This window comes from Sorex araneus, chromosome 5 (assembly GCF_027595985.1).
Source record: "Sorex araneus isolate mSorAra2 chromosome 5, mSorAra2.pri, whole genome shotgun sequence".
NCBI classification, from domain to species: Eukaryota; Metazoa; Chordata; class Mammalia; order Eulipotyphla; family Soricidae; genus Sorex; species Sorex araneus.
The window spans coordinates 193,828,804-193,844,389 of NC_073306.1; the positions used below are offsets into that span (position 1 = coordinate 193,828,804).

The 15,586-nt window shown below is 40.5% G+C and overlaps 1 protein-coding gene across 2 annotated transcripts in view; it reads right to left on the bottom strand.

Moving 5' to 3' along the window:
• Positions 1–12,927, bottom strand: part of LOC101547126 (UDP-glucuronosyltransferase 2B31-like) — a 29,985-nt gene extending 17,058 nt beyond the window's left edge. For both annotated transcript variants that reach the window (XM_055139673.1, XM_055139672.1), the window contains exons 1-2: positions 12,226–12,927; positions 8,972–9,120 (exon numbers count right to left, since the gene is read on the bottom strand). In XM_055139673.1, the coding sequence (XP_054995648.1) occupies positions 8,972–9,120; positions 12,226–12,649 (573 nt within the window). In that variant the 5' untranslated portion in view covers positions 12,650–12,927. The remainder of the gene's footprint in view (positions 1–8,971; positions 9,121–12,225) is intronic.
• Positions 12,928–15,586: the final 2,659 nt, after the last annotated feature.

The following is a 15,586-nucleotide window of genomic DNA, read 5'->3' on the forward strand; positions in this document are numbered from 1 at the left end:
GCCCCTGCACACTCGGGATCTGTGGATCCATTGCACGAGTTTGGGTGCACCGGCAATGGTCTCAGGGAAGGGTGTCAGACTAGATGGTACTGCACTGGGTCTCTCTCCTCCCTGACCCAGGGCAACGAGCCGCTTGCATAGGGCCGCCGTCGAAACTTTGCCCTGCCTGGAAAAGCGGACGGCGGGACAGGAGGAGCCTCATCAGATCCTGAAGAGGGACCCGTTGAGGCCACCTCAGTCCCTGGTATCTATACAGGCAGTGGTGTCCGTCGCCCCCTTTCTCGCAGAGACCGGCTCCTTAGTAAAGAGATAAGGGGGAGTTGTAGGGAGCCAGAGCACATGGAGCAAAGTTGGCGCCGACATCCGGCTGCCCTAGGTGATAAACGACCTCCAGAGCGCGGGCCCCGGCATCGCCCCACATGGGGTGATTGGAGGACAGCCAACTGGCGAGCAACACGTCAGAAGCGAGGGGTCTTCTCTATAAGAAGGATATCGCTCTGAGGGTCGGGGCCTTCCTCCCCCCACTGGTGTACTTGTGGAGATCTCCAATAAACTTGCTGCAGAAGGACCCTCAACTGGTGTCGTCTCTCTTTGCTGGCGAAGGGAAACCTCGACAACGCGATTTACAATCCCGCCTCTGTGGCAGAGCATTCCCTTTTGTTCTCTCTCTTCTTTTGGGTGTTGTGGTTTGCAACAGGAGTATTGGGTGGCCATCGTGTTCAATCTATAGTCTACTTTCACCATGCATCTCCTTCCCGAGCGGGTTCTCCAAACACATTTTACTTGGTGTTCCCTTCTCTCTCTGTACTGCCTCTTCCCCCTACATGTGAGGCCGGCTTCCAAGCCATGGAGCCAATATCCTGGTACTTAATTCTATAATTCTTGAATGTTAGTCTCTTTCTCCGGTATGTTATATTCCACAGATGAGAGCAATCTTTCTATGTCTGAATCTCTCTTTCTGACTCATTTCACTTAGCATGATACCTTCCAAGTTGATCCACTTATATGCAAAGTTCATAACTTCATTTTTCTAAGAGCTTCACGAGCTTCACAGTATTCCATTGTATAGATTTATAAAAGTTTCTTTAACCAGTCATCTGTTCTCAGGCACTTGGGTTTTTTCCAGATTCTGGCTATTGTAAACAGTGCTACAATGAACATATAAGTGCAGATGTTATTTCAACTATACTTTTCAGCTCTCTGGGGTATATTCCCAAAAGTGGCATTGATGGGTCAAGTGGGAGCTCAATATCTAATTTTTTGAGAAGCATTCATATTGTTTTCCAAAAGGGCTTAACCAGTTGGCATTTCCAACAGCAGTGTAGGAGAGTCCCTTTCTCCCCACATCCTCTCCAGCAGCGGTTGCTTTTGTTCTTTTGGATGTGTGCCAGTCTCTGTGGAGTGAGGTGTATCACATAGTTTTTTATCTGCATCTCCCTGATGATTAGTGATGAAGAGCATTTTTTCATGTGCCCTTTGGCCATTTGTATCTCTTCCTTGGGAAAGTTTCTGTTCATTTCATCACCCCATATTCTGATGGGGTTGGATGTTTTCTTTTTGCAGATTCCAATCAGTGCCTTAAATACCCTTGATATAACCCCTTATCTGATGGGTATTGGGTGAATATCCTTTCCCATTCTGTAGACTGTCTTTGTATTCTGGTCATTGTATCTTTTGTGGAACAGAAGCTTCTTAGTTTAATATAGTCCCATTTGTTGATCTCTGTTTCTGTTTGGTTAATCATTTGTGTGTCATTTTTAAAGATACCTTTAGCTTCTACATCATGGAGGGTTTTGCCAACTTTGTCATCAATGTAAATTATGGATTCTGGTCTGATGTTGAAGTCTTTAAGCCATTTTGATCTGACTTTTGTGCATGGTGTTAGGTCGTGGTCTAAGACCATTCTTTTGCATGTGGTTGTCCAGTTATGCTAGTACCATTTTGTAGAGGTCCTTTACTTCCTTAGTTTAGCTGATTTTGAGGTACTTGATTTTCTGGGACATGATTATTAACATGATTGCTTTTTTCATATACCTTTCCTCTGTCTCATTGTTTGCATATAGGAAAGCCATAGACTTTTGGGTACTAATTTTATAGACTGTTACTTTATTGTACAAGTCTATTGCTTCTAAGAGTTTCTTGGTAGAGAATTTAGACTTCTCAAGATATAGTATCATATCGTCTGCAATTCGTGAGAGTTTGATTTCTTCCATTCCTATCTGGATGCCCTTAATACCTTTTCCTTGCATAACTGCTATTGCAAATACTTCCAGTACTATATTGAACAGAAGTGGTGAGAGTGGGCATCCTTGTCTTGTCCCTGATCTTAGAGGAAAGGCCCTTAATTTTTCCCCATTGAGGATAATGCTTGCCACAGGTTTGAGTTAGATGGCTTTGACAATCTTGAGGAAAGTTCCTCCAAAACCCATTTTGGTGAGAGTTTTCATCATGAACGGGTGTTGGATTTTATCAAATTCTTTCTCTGCATCTATCAGTATGATCATACTCTTTTTATCTTTATTTTTGTTGACATGATTAATTATGTTGATTGATTTCTGAATATTTACACCATCCTTGCATCCCAGGGTTAATCCCACTTGGTCATGGTGTATGATCCTTTTGATGTGTTCTTTCATTCTATTTCATAATATTTTGTTGAGGATCTTCGCATTGGTGTTCATCATGAATTGGTCTATAATTTTCTCTGTCAGTGGTGTCTTTGTTTACTTTTGGTATTTGCGAGATATCTGCCTCATAGAAACTGTTTGGGAGAGTTCCTGTTTCTTCAATTTCCTGAAAAAGCTTGACGAGAACTGGCCATAGTCCTCTTTAAACGTTTGGAAGTATTCGCCAATGAATCCATCTGGACCTAGGCTTTTGTTTTGGGGAAGAATTTTGATTACTGTTTGAATTTTTTTTTTATATTTGTGGGTCGATTCATGTCTTCCAAGTCTTCTTGGTTCTATCTTGGGATATTGTAGGAATCAAAAAGTTTATCCATTTCTTTTAGGTTCTCTTGTTTGGTGGCATACAGACTTTCAAAGTAGTCTCTGATGATTTTTTGAATTTCATTGGTTTCTGTTGTGATATCCCCCTTTTCATTTCTGATTCGGTTTATTATAGCTTGTTCTCTCTCTCTCTTTCTTTGTAAGTCTTGCTACCGGTTTATCAATCTTGTTTATTTTATCAAAGAACCAGCTCTTGGTTTCATTGACCTTTCCTATTGTTTTCAGGGATTCCATGTTGTAAATTTCTGGTTTAAGTTTTATTATTTATTTCCTTCAGTCTGGTTTTGGTTCTTTTGCTGGTCCTTTTCTAAGATCTTAAGCTGTGAAGTCAAGCTATCTATGTAGGCCCTTTCTTCTTTCCTGAAGAATGCATGCAAGGCTATTAATTTTCCCCTTAACAGGGCTTTGACTATATCCCATAGGTTCTGGTAGCTCATGTCTTACTTCTCATTTCAACTGTGATTTTTTTTTTCATTCAGGTTACTTCCCTGTGCTTCTGGTACTCCAATGATTCTTATGTTGTTCCTCGTGAAATCATCCCCTAGGATCCTAGTTCACTCTAGAGCCTTTTTGAGGTCTTTTGCTACTGTTTGTTGTATCCTGTAAGCTGTCTGCAGCTCATCTTCAAGCTCACTGATTCTGTCTTCGGCTGTAGCCATTCTAATATTGAGGGCACCTACTGAGATTTTTAATCATCTACTGATTGCTTTATTTGTGTCTCTTTTGTTCTTAGCTTTGAAATTTCTGCTCTCATTTCTTCTTGAATTTTCTTGGTGGACCATTCTCTGACCCAGACCATTCCAGTATCCTCCCACCCACCAGACTACCGCCTTGACTGACAGCATGAGATTTTTAATTCATCTACTGATTCCTTTATTTGTGTCTCTTTTATTCTTAGCTTTGAAATTTCTGCTCTCATTTCTTCTTGAATTTGCTTGGTGGACCATTCCATTGCTTCATTCATATTCTCTAATTGATTGGATGTCTGTTCCATGGTTGCTTTTCAGTACGTCGACTATCTTCAAGATTTTCTCTTTAAATTTTTTATCAAAGAGGTCTTATATGTTGATAACCCCTGTTGAGGCTTCTGAAATTTTTTCTTTTTCCTCTCTTCATGGTGGGTATTTTCACTGTTTCTTCATATTGTTATGAAACTATAAAGTTTGAGCCTCCTAGTTGTCTATCCCTATACCCTCTTGCTGCAGGGGGGAATCTGAATGATCTAAGTTGATGATGGTAGCCATTTTTCCCTTACTTGCCCTTGACCTGCCCTTTCCACGTCCCAGCCTGCTTCTCTGACTCAGACCACCCCAATCACCTCCCACCCTCCGGACTCCCGTCTTGGCTGACAGCATGCCGACCCCAAGCACTGCAGCTGTTTTTTCTTCAAGCCCAGGTGTGTGACGTCCTTAAACCCGCCCTTCTGGAGTCCCAGCCTGCTTCTTGGACACAGCTATTGTAAGGCAAGGGGCATGGCCTAATATTCAGGGGACATGGCCTAAGCAAAGTGGGTGTGGCTTATTTTGGGCAGGCGGCCAAGCAATACCAAGCAATCTGTTGTTACGTTAGTCCTCATCTAAGTACTAGAGGAACATCTGAGAGGAAGGACATTTTCTAGAAGGGGAAAAACAAAAAAGTAACTACCATTGAACAAACTCATCCAGATTCCTTTTTCACAACAATAGGGAACAGGGATACTGAACTTGAAGGTCCCTTTTCCATACCACCACAACAACATGACGAAACAGTGCAAATCCCCACCACAAAGAGAGGACAATTAAAGGAATCCAGAAGCCTTAATAGGCATTTCCGACAAACTTGAGCTCTGCTAAAAAGTATTCAGAGTTGAAATGCTGAAGATGTTCAATGAGCTCAACATAAAGTTTGAAAGGTATCCATGAAATTAAAGGAGGACCTGACAGACACAATACAACAGATAGCCAAGAAAATATGGTAAGAAATGAGAGCAGAAATAAAAAAAAGCTAAAAAGGAAATGTCACGAATGAAGGATTTGGTAGATAAAATAAAATAATATTGTCCTCAAAAATAGAATGACTACAGTGGAAGGCTGAATCAGTGAGCTTGAAGATGAGCTGCAGGAAGCCTACAGGCAACAAAAAACAATGGGAAGAGACCTCAAAATAGCTCTAGGATGAATCACAGTCCTAGAAGATGATCTCAAGAGGAAGAACATTAGAATCATTGGAGTACTAGAAGGACAGGGAAGCAATCCCAATGAAAAAGCCACAGTCAAAAAATTATTGCTGAAAAGTTCCCGGAGGTAGAGAATGTGCTCATACAGATTCAAGGAGCCTGAAGGGTGCCAGCAAAAAGAGACACTAACAGAAAAACTCCAAGACATATTATAGTCAGAATGATGGACATCATGGATAGAGACACAATACAGCATGCAACAAGGTCAAAGAAGGAAATCACATACAAAGGAGCACCTCTTAGATTCACAGCAAACCTGTCAGAGGAAACCCTCCAAGCCTGAACGTAGTGGTTGGATATAAAAAACTCAATGAAAGGAGTGCTTCACCAAGGATATTTTATCTGGCTAAACTCTCACTTAAACTCAAAGGAACCATACACTATTTCACGGATAAACAACAGCTCATGAAATTCATAGACTTAAAACCAAACCTAAAAGAAGGACTAAAGGGGCTATTGTAAGTCAAGAAAATCCCCTACAAACATAACAAACTTTTACAGAAAGATGGCACCGAATCCCATAATAATAATTTCTCTCAAAGTCAATGGTCTAAATTCACCAATTAAGAGACACAGAGTGGTAAAATGGATTCAGAGATTGAACCCAACATTCTGCTGTCTTAAAGAAACACATCTGAATAGCCAGAAAAAACACAGGCTCAAAGTCAAACGATGGAGCCCACATCCCAAAAAACAAAAGCAACCAGTGTTGGTGTGGATGTGGGGAGAAAGAGACTCTCCTTCATTGCTGGGGGGAATGCCGACTGGTCAGCCATTTTAGAAAACAGTATGGACAATTCTCAAAAAATTAGAAATTGAGCTTCCATTTGACCCAGCAATACCACTCCTGGGAATATATCCCGGAGAGGCAAAAAGGTATAGTGGAGATGATATCTGCATTTCTATGTTCATTGCAGCACTGCTTACAATAGCCACAATCTGGAAAAAAACGGAATACCCAAAAAACAGATGACTGGTTAAATAAACTATGGTTAAAGAAACTGGTTAAAGAAACATCTACACAATAGAATACTTCTGATTTCACAAAAGAAATCAGAAGGTACCTGGAAACAAATGAGAATGAAGACACGAGCTACCCGGACGTGTAGGATGCAGTTAAAGCCGTGTTAAGGGGAAAATTTATAGCTCTGCAAGCATTTCTCAGGAAGGAAGAAAGGGCCCACATAAATTACTTGGCTTCACAGTTTAAGATCTTAGAAAAACTTTTGATGGGCCAGGCACGTGGACACACTAAATTGTCCAGGGATGGGCAAGCTGGGACAGCAGGCAGGGATGCTGGGAAGGCTGGACCTGGGCACTCGGCAGGCAGGTGCAGCGGTGGGAACCTCTCCTGCCCTTTTGAGTGAATTTCCTTTCCCTCTCCTCACACATATTATTTAATTTAAAAATATTTCCTTCATCTTCCCTTTTGAAATTCTCTTTTATGAGAATAAAAATTTAGCCTGGAGAAAATCTTTGTTCTATACCTTCAATGCCTTGCTGTCTGACAAAATAAAAGGTGTTTCATTCAACCCATTATGCTTGACTGTTGGCCCATCCAAGAAGCTAATAAATTCCTTATCTTGCTCAATATGTCCATAACCAATAAATGGAATGCAAACAAAGAAGGAGGCTTGTATTTGGACCTAGGTCCTTCATTAATTGAACTTGAAATAGTCATAGAGGAGACAAAGAATCTGACATATCAATAATCAGAAATAAGGGAATTTATTATTTTTATTATTATTGCTTTTTGATTACCGTTGACATTTTTCAATGGCCAGTTAAAAATTTATTGAAGTTTAACCAATGACATGCCTCAGGCTCTTGCCTGAAAGTCAGGTACAGGTAAAGTGCAGCCTCTATGCTGCACACATTTTTCTATGTGTTAATTTTATAGTCAATTATGACCAGAATTCTATTCTACAAGATATCTATTGCCTGTAGACAGGTAGCACCCGTCTTCTGCTGCATAAATATATTTTGGTAAATAATAAGATTTAAGCAATTTCCTAGCCCTAAAGTAGCCCAGACATATGAAGACCAGATCGTTTAAAATACAAATGTTGAAATTTTGCAGAGAAAAAACTGAGGTGACATCCATATACAGATATCCAAGGCCTTATCCAGAGAAGGGCAGACTCCTCAGCATAGGAGAAACTGCTAAAGAATCCATGAGACTATGAAGAGACCATATGAAAATCTATGATATTATGAAAAGACAAACAGTGCAAGGCATGGGGTTCTGAAGAGACCCTCAACAGTGCATGGGATGAGATTACTTCCTCTGCTTCTGACTTTACCCATTCACTGGAAACACTGTGGAACTGTAGGACTGTCATCCCGTTGTTCATCAATATGCCTGAGCGGGCACCAGTAATGTCTCCATTGTGAGACTTGTTGTTACTGTTTTTGGCATATAGAATTTTGCCAAATTATCCCAGATAACTGGGATAGAATTATCCCAGATACATCATGGGTAGCTTTCCAGGCTCTGCTGTACAGGTTAGATACTCTTGGTAGCTTAACGAACACTCTGAGAGGGACAGAGGAATTGATCCAGGACCGGCCACATGTAAGACAAACGCCTTACCTGCTGTGCTACCTTTCCAGCCTCACTGGCAACAAAACATTGAAAATTGCTGCAGATTAATCTGGCAATACAGCATTGAAAATTGCTACACAATTATTGTAAGACAGAACACTCCTGGTCTAAGTAAACTGTACTCTAAACTGATTTTTTAAAAATTTTATTTTATTATATTGAATCACCATGAAAAAAGAATACTAAGCTTTCAGGTTTAAGTTTCAGTAATAAAATGATTAAAACCCCATCCCTTCACCTGGGCACATGTTCCACTACCAAGAACGCCAATATACGCCCTCCCACGCACCATTCCCCACCTAAGTAGCTAGTGATCTTCATTTTATTCTCTATACTTTGAATACATTCAATATTTCAATAGAGAACTCACTATTATTGTTTGGAACTTTACCCCAACAGACTGCTGAAAAGGCATCATTTAAAAATTTCTTTTCATTTCTTTTCATTGCTGAAAATGAAGATTCTATGAGCTGTCGTGGCCGTGCAGTTTCTGATATTTTAGTTCAGTTCACAGTCTAGGTGCATGTCTGTAAGTAGCAGCTCTGGGTGTCAAAATGGGTTTCAAGACCTCTTGGATCATAGTTTTTAGGAGCAGAGGGTCTGTTTTTGAGCAGCTGCTCTGAATCTTATCTGGGTGACGGCGTGCCAGTACCGTCCACTTCCCATGATCGCCTATGAGCCACAACATTGCAAAGGTCCTACCTCTGGGTGGAAGTCTCTAAATGGATTTCTAATGTCTATTTAATGTCTAAATGTAGGGGTTATCTGTCACTGTCACTGTTATCCCGTTGCTCATCGATTCGCTCAAGCGGACACCAGTAACGTCTCCACTGAGAGACGCTGTTACTGTTTTTGGCATATCGAATATGCCATGGGTAGCTTGCCAGGCTCTGTTGTGCGGGCAAGATACTCACGGTAGATTGCTGGCTACTTTGGAGGGCAGAGAACCTGAACTTGTGTCGATTGCATGCAAGGCAAAAGCCCTACCTGCTGCGCTGTTGCTCCAGCCCTAGCAAATAAATTGAGATGACTGCAAATAACTTTAAAGTTATTTTAGCTTTTTAGTATCTCTCTTATCTAGGTAGATTGCAAAACTATAAATCTACAAAGTGAAGTCAAATAAAACAACAGGACCAGGCTTACCTTGGGCAGGGGCTTGGCAGGCTTGCAGTGCAGTCCTCCAACAAACTCAAAATTTGGTAAGATTGGGTGAGGAAACTGAAAATCCCAGTATGTTCTAATGAGCCAGAAGTCGGCTTTGCTCATCAGCTTAGATATTGAAGTGGGTTTTCCTGAGAGAAAAAAAATGGGGCAAAAAAAAAAGACAAAAAAGAATGAGAGTTTGGAAAGTGAAATTTCCGTATGGAACTAGGAACGATGTAACATACTCTCCATTTAATTCTACAGTTTCAATTCTATCATCTGTGATAAAAAAATATACCTAAGACACTGCTATAATATGCTTTTAAAATTTGTATGTGGTTCATGTATATTTAAGTAAGCTTAAATTAAAAAAAGCAAGCTCCCGGAGGAGAACTACAGAGAGAATCTCTTGTGCTCCAAGCCCCGCACCCACTGGAGGGAATGGGCTCCATCTTCCCGCCCCACACTGAGCAGAGTTCCCAGTGGCCAAAGACCTCAGGATCTTAGTCACAGCCATGCTCAAGGCCCTTCTCCACACATTTGGATGAGTCTCACGCATGAAGGTACCGGCAGAGGAACCTAGGTGTTTTGGACCTGGGGGTGAGTCCTCCAAGCCTGCTCAGATCAGGACTGGGCTTTTTCCTCCCTGATTTTCAATTTTGTAGTGTCACACCCAGGAACTGCCCCTGGCATTGTGTAATCTCATCAACAGCCAACATCCAGAGACTTAAAGCAAGCTCCAGGAAGCTTATAACCTACTTAAACCTACTTCTCCCTCTGGGAGAAACTGACAAACTTCAGAGAATTTTTGCCCACGTGGGAGAGACTCACAAGCTCCCCATGCCGTATTCACAAGTGAAAAACAGTAACAATCTGGGTCTCATTCCCCTGACCCTGGAAAAGCCTCTAATGTGGCATCATTGAGAAGGACGAGTAGAGAGAGGCTTCTAAAATCTCAGGGCTAAGACGAATGGAGACATTACTGAGACCGCTCGAGAAATATGTCGATCAAGGGGATGATCATCATCATCATCATGTATATTTACCTTCAGTAAAGTGGAAAAAACTTGTGAAAATTAGTAAATGAATAATGAATTTAAACTTTTAATGACTCGGGTTAGAGAGATGTACAGCATACAGAGTGTAGGCCACTTGTAGGCCTTTTATATAACTTTACTGAGTGATCCACATCTCTACGTATGGTCCTTTGTGTACTTCCTGTGCCTGGAACCAGGAATAATCCCTGAGCACAGCTGGGTGTGACTCCCAAACAAACAGAAGCACCTGAAATGTTTATGACTAGAAAGAATCCACTCCTACACATGTAAATCAGCAAACAGAGGATCTAACATACCTTCTATCTTCTAGATGAAGTTATGATGTCTATACCTCTGGCAGAACTGAGAGAGATTCCTAAGAGACATTGGTCTCTCCATAAAGGTGATCTCCAGCCTACCCTCTTCTCTATTTCTTAATAAACAATTTTGTTATTGGAGTAATTATTTGTATGTCAGACTATTTGGGTGGAGTGATAGCAAAGCTGGTACGGCGTTTGTCTTGCATGCCACCAACCCGGGTTCAATTCCCTTGTACCTCTCGGAGAGCGCAGCAAACTACTGAGAGTATCCCCGCCCACACAGCAGAGCCTGGGAAGCTACCCATGGCGTATTCAATATGCCAAAAACAGTAACAATAAGACCCATGATGGAGACGTTACTGGTGCCTGCTCGAGCAAAATTAATGAACAACAAAAGGACAGTGCTACAGCGCTATCAGTCTTTTTAACACTCTCATCTCTAATAAAATCACATGATTATATTATTCACAATCATGAATTATTGTTCAAAATAAACTATAGGAATTAAAACACGTATTTGTATATTCTGAAAGTTGTGCAGCATAAGATGTAACAGTCATTAATTTATTGATGTTCCACTCAGTTGTAAATAGGAATGCCTTCCCACAGGTGCTTGTGGATCTTGACCAGTTAACAAGATATTTCCTTAGCCTTAGAATTTTCAAGTAAAATAGAGTTTATTTTTATTTGAGGTTAGGAGAAAATTATTTATATTTACTACCAAATGGGTTCATGTTAAAATCATCATATTATTTTTATGTTAAATATAGTGCAAACATATTGGAAAGATTTACAAAATATAGGCACCTATCAGTGGCCACCCTTAACTTTGATTCTTTCTTCAGTGAATATCATTTTTAAAGAATATAGATGAATTTTTTGTATCATCTTTTTTGAAAAAGATTTTATACTTGAAAGAGATGATTTGTAGTTACATAGTAGCGAGAGACTGTGTAATTATTAGAAGGTAAAGTTGTTGGTACTGACTGAAATAAAGTCAGTCCTCAAAATGAATGGTGTCTTCACGTAAACAGGCAAAATAGTTTAAACTCTACATAAGGAATCCAAAGAGAAATAATGTTGTCAATGTTTCAGTAGAGCTGTAATAAAATTGTATAACTCTCCAATAGATATATCCACCTTGAACAAGATATTACATTTCTAATGTTTGCTTTTTAAAATAAAAGAGACTAGCAAAATGGAGATGCAGCATAAAAAAGTATAATAAAAAAAAATCTTAGAATAGTAAAATTAATTATATAATAATCATGACATTGCGGAGCCTGCCAAACTCCCTGTGGCATATTCGATATGCCAAACACAGTAACAAGAAGTCTCACAATGGAGACGTTACTGGTGCCTGCTCAAGCAAATCGATGAACAACGGACAACAGTGCCACAGACAGTGTGACAGTGCCATAGATTATGGGCTGGAGGATAGCACAGCGGGTAGGGCATTTGCGTTGTACAAGGACTACCTATGTTTGATTCCTCCATCCCTTCGGAGAGCCCAGAAAACTACCAAGAGTATCCCACCTGCACGGCAGAGCCTGGCAAGCTACCGTGGTGTATTCAATATACCAATAACAGTAAAAATAAGTCTCACACTGGAGATGTTACTGGTGTCCACTTGAGCAAATCAATGAACAACAGGACAACAGTGCTACAGTGCTATTTAGGAAACTTGTCATAAATTGTCAAAAACTACACCATTACATTAGATGTAACTCTAATGTAATAATGGATGTTGAATAATACAAATGAGTCAGTTTAGGTTCATCAGTTTTAACAATTCACTGTTTCAATGGATTAGAGAGATAGTACACTGGGTAAAGTGGAAAATTTACTCATCAAAGTATTAGGACATTTAAGGCATCTTATTACCAACATTACTTACCTAGTACTTCACTATAAAACTCATCCCATTGCTTGTCACATACTGTCTGGTACCAAAAGTCAAAATAAAGCACATGAATCATATTTTTAACCCTTTCCATGAATGTCATTTGGTCACTTAATTCAGACAGAACAACAGGAACATAGGATGGTGGGAGGGGAAGTCCTCCACTATACTTTTCAAGTCCAGATCCGGGAGAGAAGCGGAGACTGTATACTAAAGGGATTTCAAGTATTTCAGCCAGAAGCTCACCACAGGGTCCAATAGCATCTGCAAAGACGACATCAAACCTTGTTTCTTGTAATTTTTTCATTAACTTCTTGTTCAGAACTAGATCTTTACAAAGATTTCTAATTCCAGTAAAAAATTCACAAAGAATTTCTTCCACTTTTGCATAATAAGACCAAAATGAATTTTTTGGCATCTTGTATATCCATTCCTAAAGGAGTCTTTGGAGAGTGGCTTCCATATGACCTTCAGCACATTGTGTTGGGTAAACTTCAAAATTAAAAGAAGCTGGTTTTGTGGGGTCAACAAGAACAGAAGCTTTCGATGTAAGAACAGTTACTTCATGACCTCTCTTCACAAGCTCATCCAGGATTGTCTTTATGTTGATCCAATGGCTGTATTCCGTGGGCCACACCAACACCTTTCCACAACTCCCACAACTGAAGTAACAACCCAGCTCTAGCAGGAGCAGAAGTGAAATCCATTTAGCAGACATTCTGGCAGAAACTGATATCAAAATTCCATTTTCTTTTGCCATCAGTTGTTTTTATGTAAAAGATTAACCGATTAGTATGTTAAAATATAACTCATATTTCAAAATACTAAAATAGGAAAAATTTAGAATTAAGGGAGAAAAAAAAGGTAGCTGACCTCATTTGTAAGCAAATGTGTTCTATCTCTGTTTGAGTTAATGAGTGTTATCATCAAGACATGAGTTGATGACTTTGCATGCCCCAAAGTGCAAAGGTGTGAGTTGATGACTTTGCAGCTATATTGTGCAATACGTTTTACAATATTTTTGCAATAAGTTTACAGAGTAGTGGCAAGGGACAGATGACTATCTCCAGCTCCTGACACGAAAATAAAATTAAACTATTTTAAGTATAATGAGGATTTATTGATTTTGATGACCAAGACTTATTTTTTTTGGATAAGCTTCTTATTTTAGTTTTAGTTTTATTTACTTTTAGGGCAACACCCTTCTGCTCCAAGGCTTTGTGTTCAGGGGTCTCTGTTGGCAGTACTCTGGGTGTCTGTATGTGTTTTCAGGTGTATCACAAGTAAGACAAACACCTCATATCCAGCACTTTTGAGCCCCATCAGGAGCAAGCCTGTACTACAGAATTTCAAGTTCAAAATGATTTTTAAAAAATACACCCCAGAAACAAAGAAAGTGTTAGAAAACAATGTTAACAGGACGAAAGTGCACTGACCATGCAAGTGGAAGCAAACATAAACAAATGGGACTACATCCAACTAGGAAGCTTCTGCACTTCAAAAGAAACAGTGACCAAAATACAGAAAGAGCCCAAAGAATGGGAAAGAATATTTATCAAATACAAATCTGATAAGGGATTAATATCCAGGGTATACAAGACATTAGTTGAATTGTATAAGAAAAAATCCTCCAACCCTATCAATTAATGGGAAGAAGAAATGAACAGAAGCATCCTCCAAAAAGAAATACACATAGCCAAAAGGCACATGAAAAAATGCTCCACATCACTAGTCATCAGGGCAATGAAATCAAAACAACAATGAGATATTGTCCCGTTCAGTGGGACTTGTTCAACGTGGGTAACCGGGAGAGGGTGCGAGAGTGAAAAGGAAACAGAGGAGAGGAGAAAGAGACATACACAGACAGACACAAGAATGGGAGAAAGCTCCAACTTTATTTCTCTTAAGCTAGTCTTTTATAACTGATTGTATGAGGAAATGGGCAGAATGGGAGAATAGCAAAGAATGCAAATGTTAAATGAAACTGGATGTGGGCCCTGGTGGCAGTTTCCCTGGGCATTGTTCTGCAACCTTTCCCAAGAAGCGGTTGTTCCTAGTTACAGGTCAGTTTGTACTGACATATTGGTGCCCAGGCATAAGTTTCTGGCCGTTCTCAGGCATGGGTTTCTGGCTGTTCCCGGCATCTCCTACCTTTTTATTTTCTAAAATAGGTAATTAGATATTGGTAGTATAACAAGCCAGCCCTCGCAGCTCCAGAGATGTCTCAACAACCCATTTCACTGAAGGCCAGCTCACCTCCATAGAAAGAAGGGGCATTAACCAGCGGGGGAAGTAGGGGCCTATCCCCCAGTCATTATTAAGGATCCTTTTAGTGGGGAGAGGAGTACTGTTCAGATCCAACCTCTATGCAGATAGGCGTGCTTCTACGAGCTCGGGATGGCCTTTGAAGGCTTCTCGTAGGCCGATACCGCCTGGTTCCGCCCCCCGAAGGTGCCCATGGCATTATTACAACTACCCCAAGATGCAGTCGCCCTTGGTCAGGTGTGAGGAGCCAGTAGTTGCACAAGGAGCAGGTGTTAATTCTGAGGGTGGCGTAGAAAGGCGGGTGTAGGAGTCCATTCAGGTATCTCCAACCCTTGATCTGCTAGATCCAAATGATGATAATGAATTTGGATGGGTTTTGATGCCAGGGAGTCAATCTGCCTTTTTATGCAGGCCATAATTCTATTAAACAAAAATGGTCCAAGGGATAATACAATCAGAAAACCAAAAGGGGGACCAAGCAAGGGAAGCACATAGGATAGTACTCCTCCCATCCCCCATTACCCCTGGGAGGTGTTGGTGAGTTGTCTCTGCCTCTCGAAGACTTCTTGGAGCTGTCTTATTAGATCTCGAACCACTCCACTCTGGTTGACAATGAAGCAGCATTCTTCTTTGAGAAAAACACAGAGGCCACCCTGTTTAGCAGTAAGGAGGTTCAGTCCTCACCGATTCTGCAATACAACTTGGGCAAGAGAATTTAAATGCTCCTGAACAGTCAAAATAATTTGGGTTACCTCTTGGATGTCCCTTATCAGCTGATTCTGCAAGGAATTATGTAAGGAGACAGCAGTGGTGATTCCTGCTGCACCAGTGGCTACTCCAGCTGCTACCCCCAGACCAACAAAGAATGGGATAAAGGCAAAGGACCGGGGGATAGAGTATGTTCTTTCAGAAGTATGGGGATAGATTCGGATGCTGGGAGTGTACTAAGGTGTGGGAAAACAAAAACAATAGCACAAGTTCCAGTCCAATTTCCATACAAAAAGTGTCGGATACCTGTGTCACAAAGAAAGGAGGCATTAAATGGGGGGCAATATGTGAGGGAAATATCCATGACTGGGGGTTCCAGGAA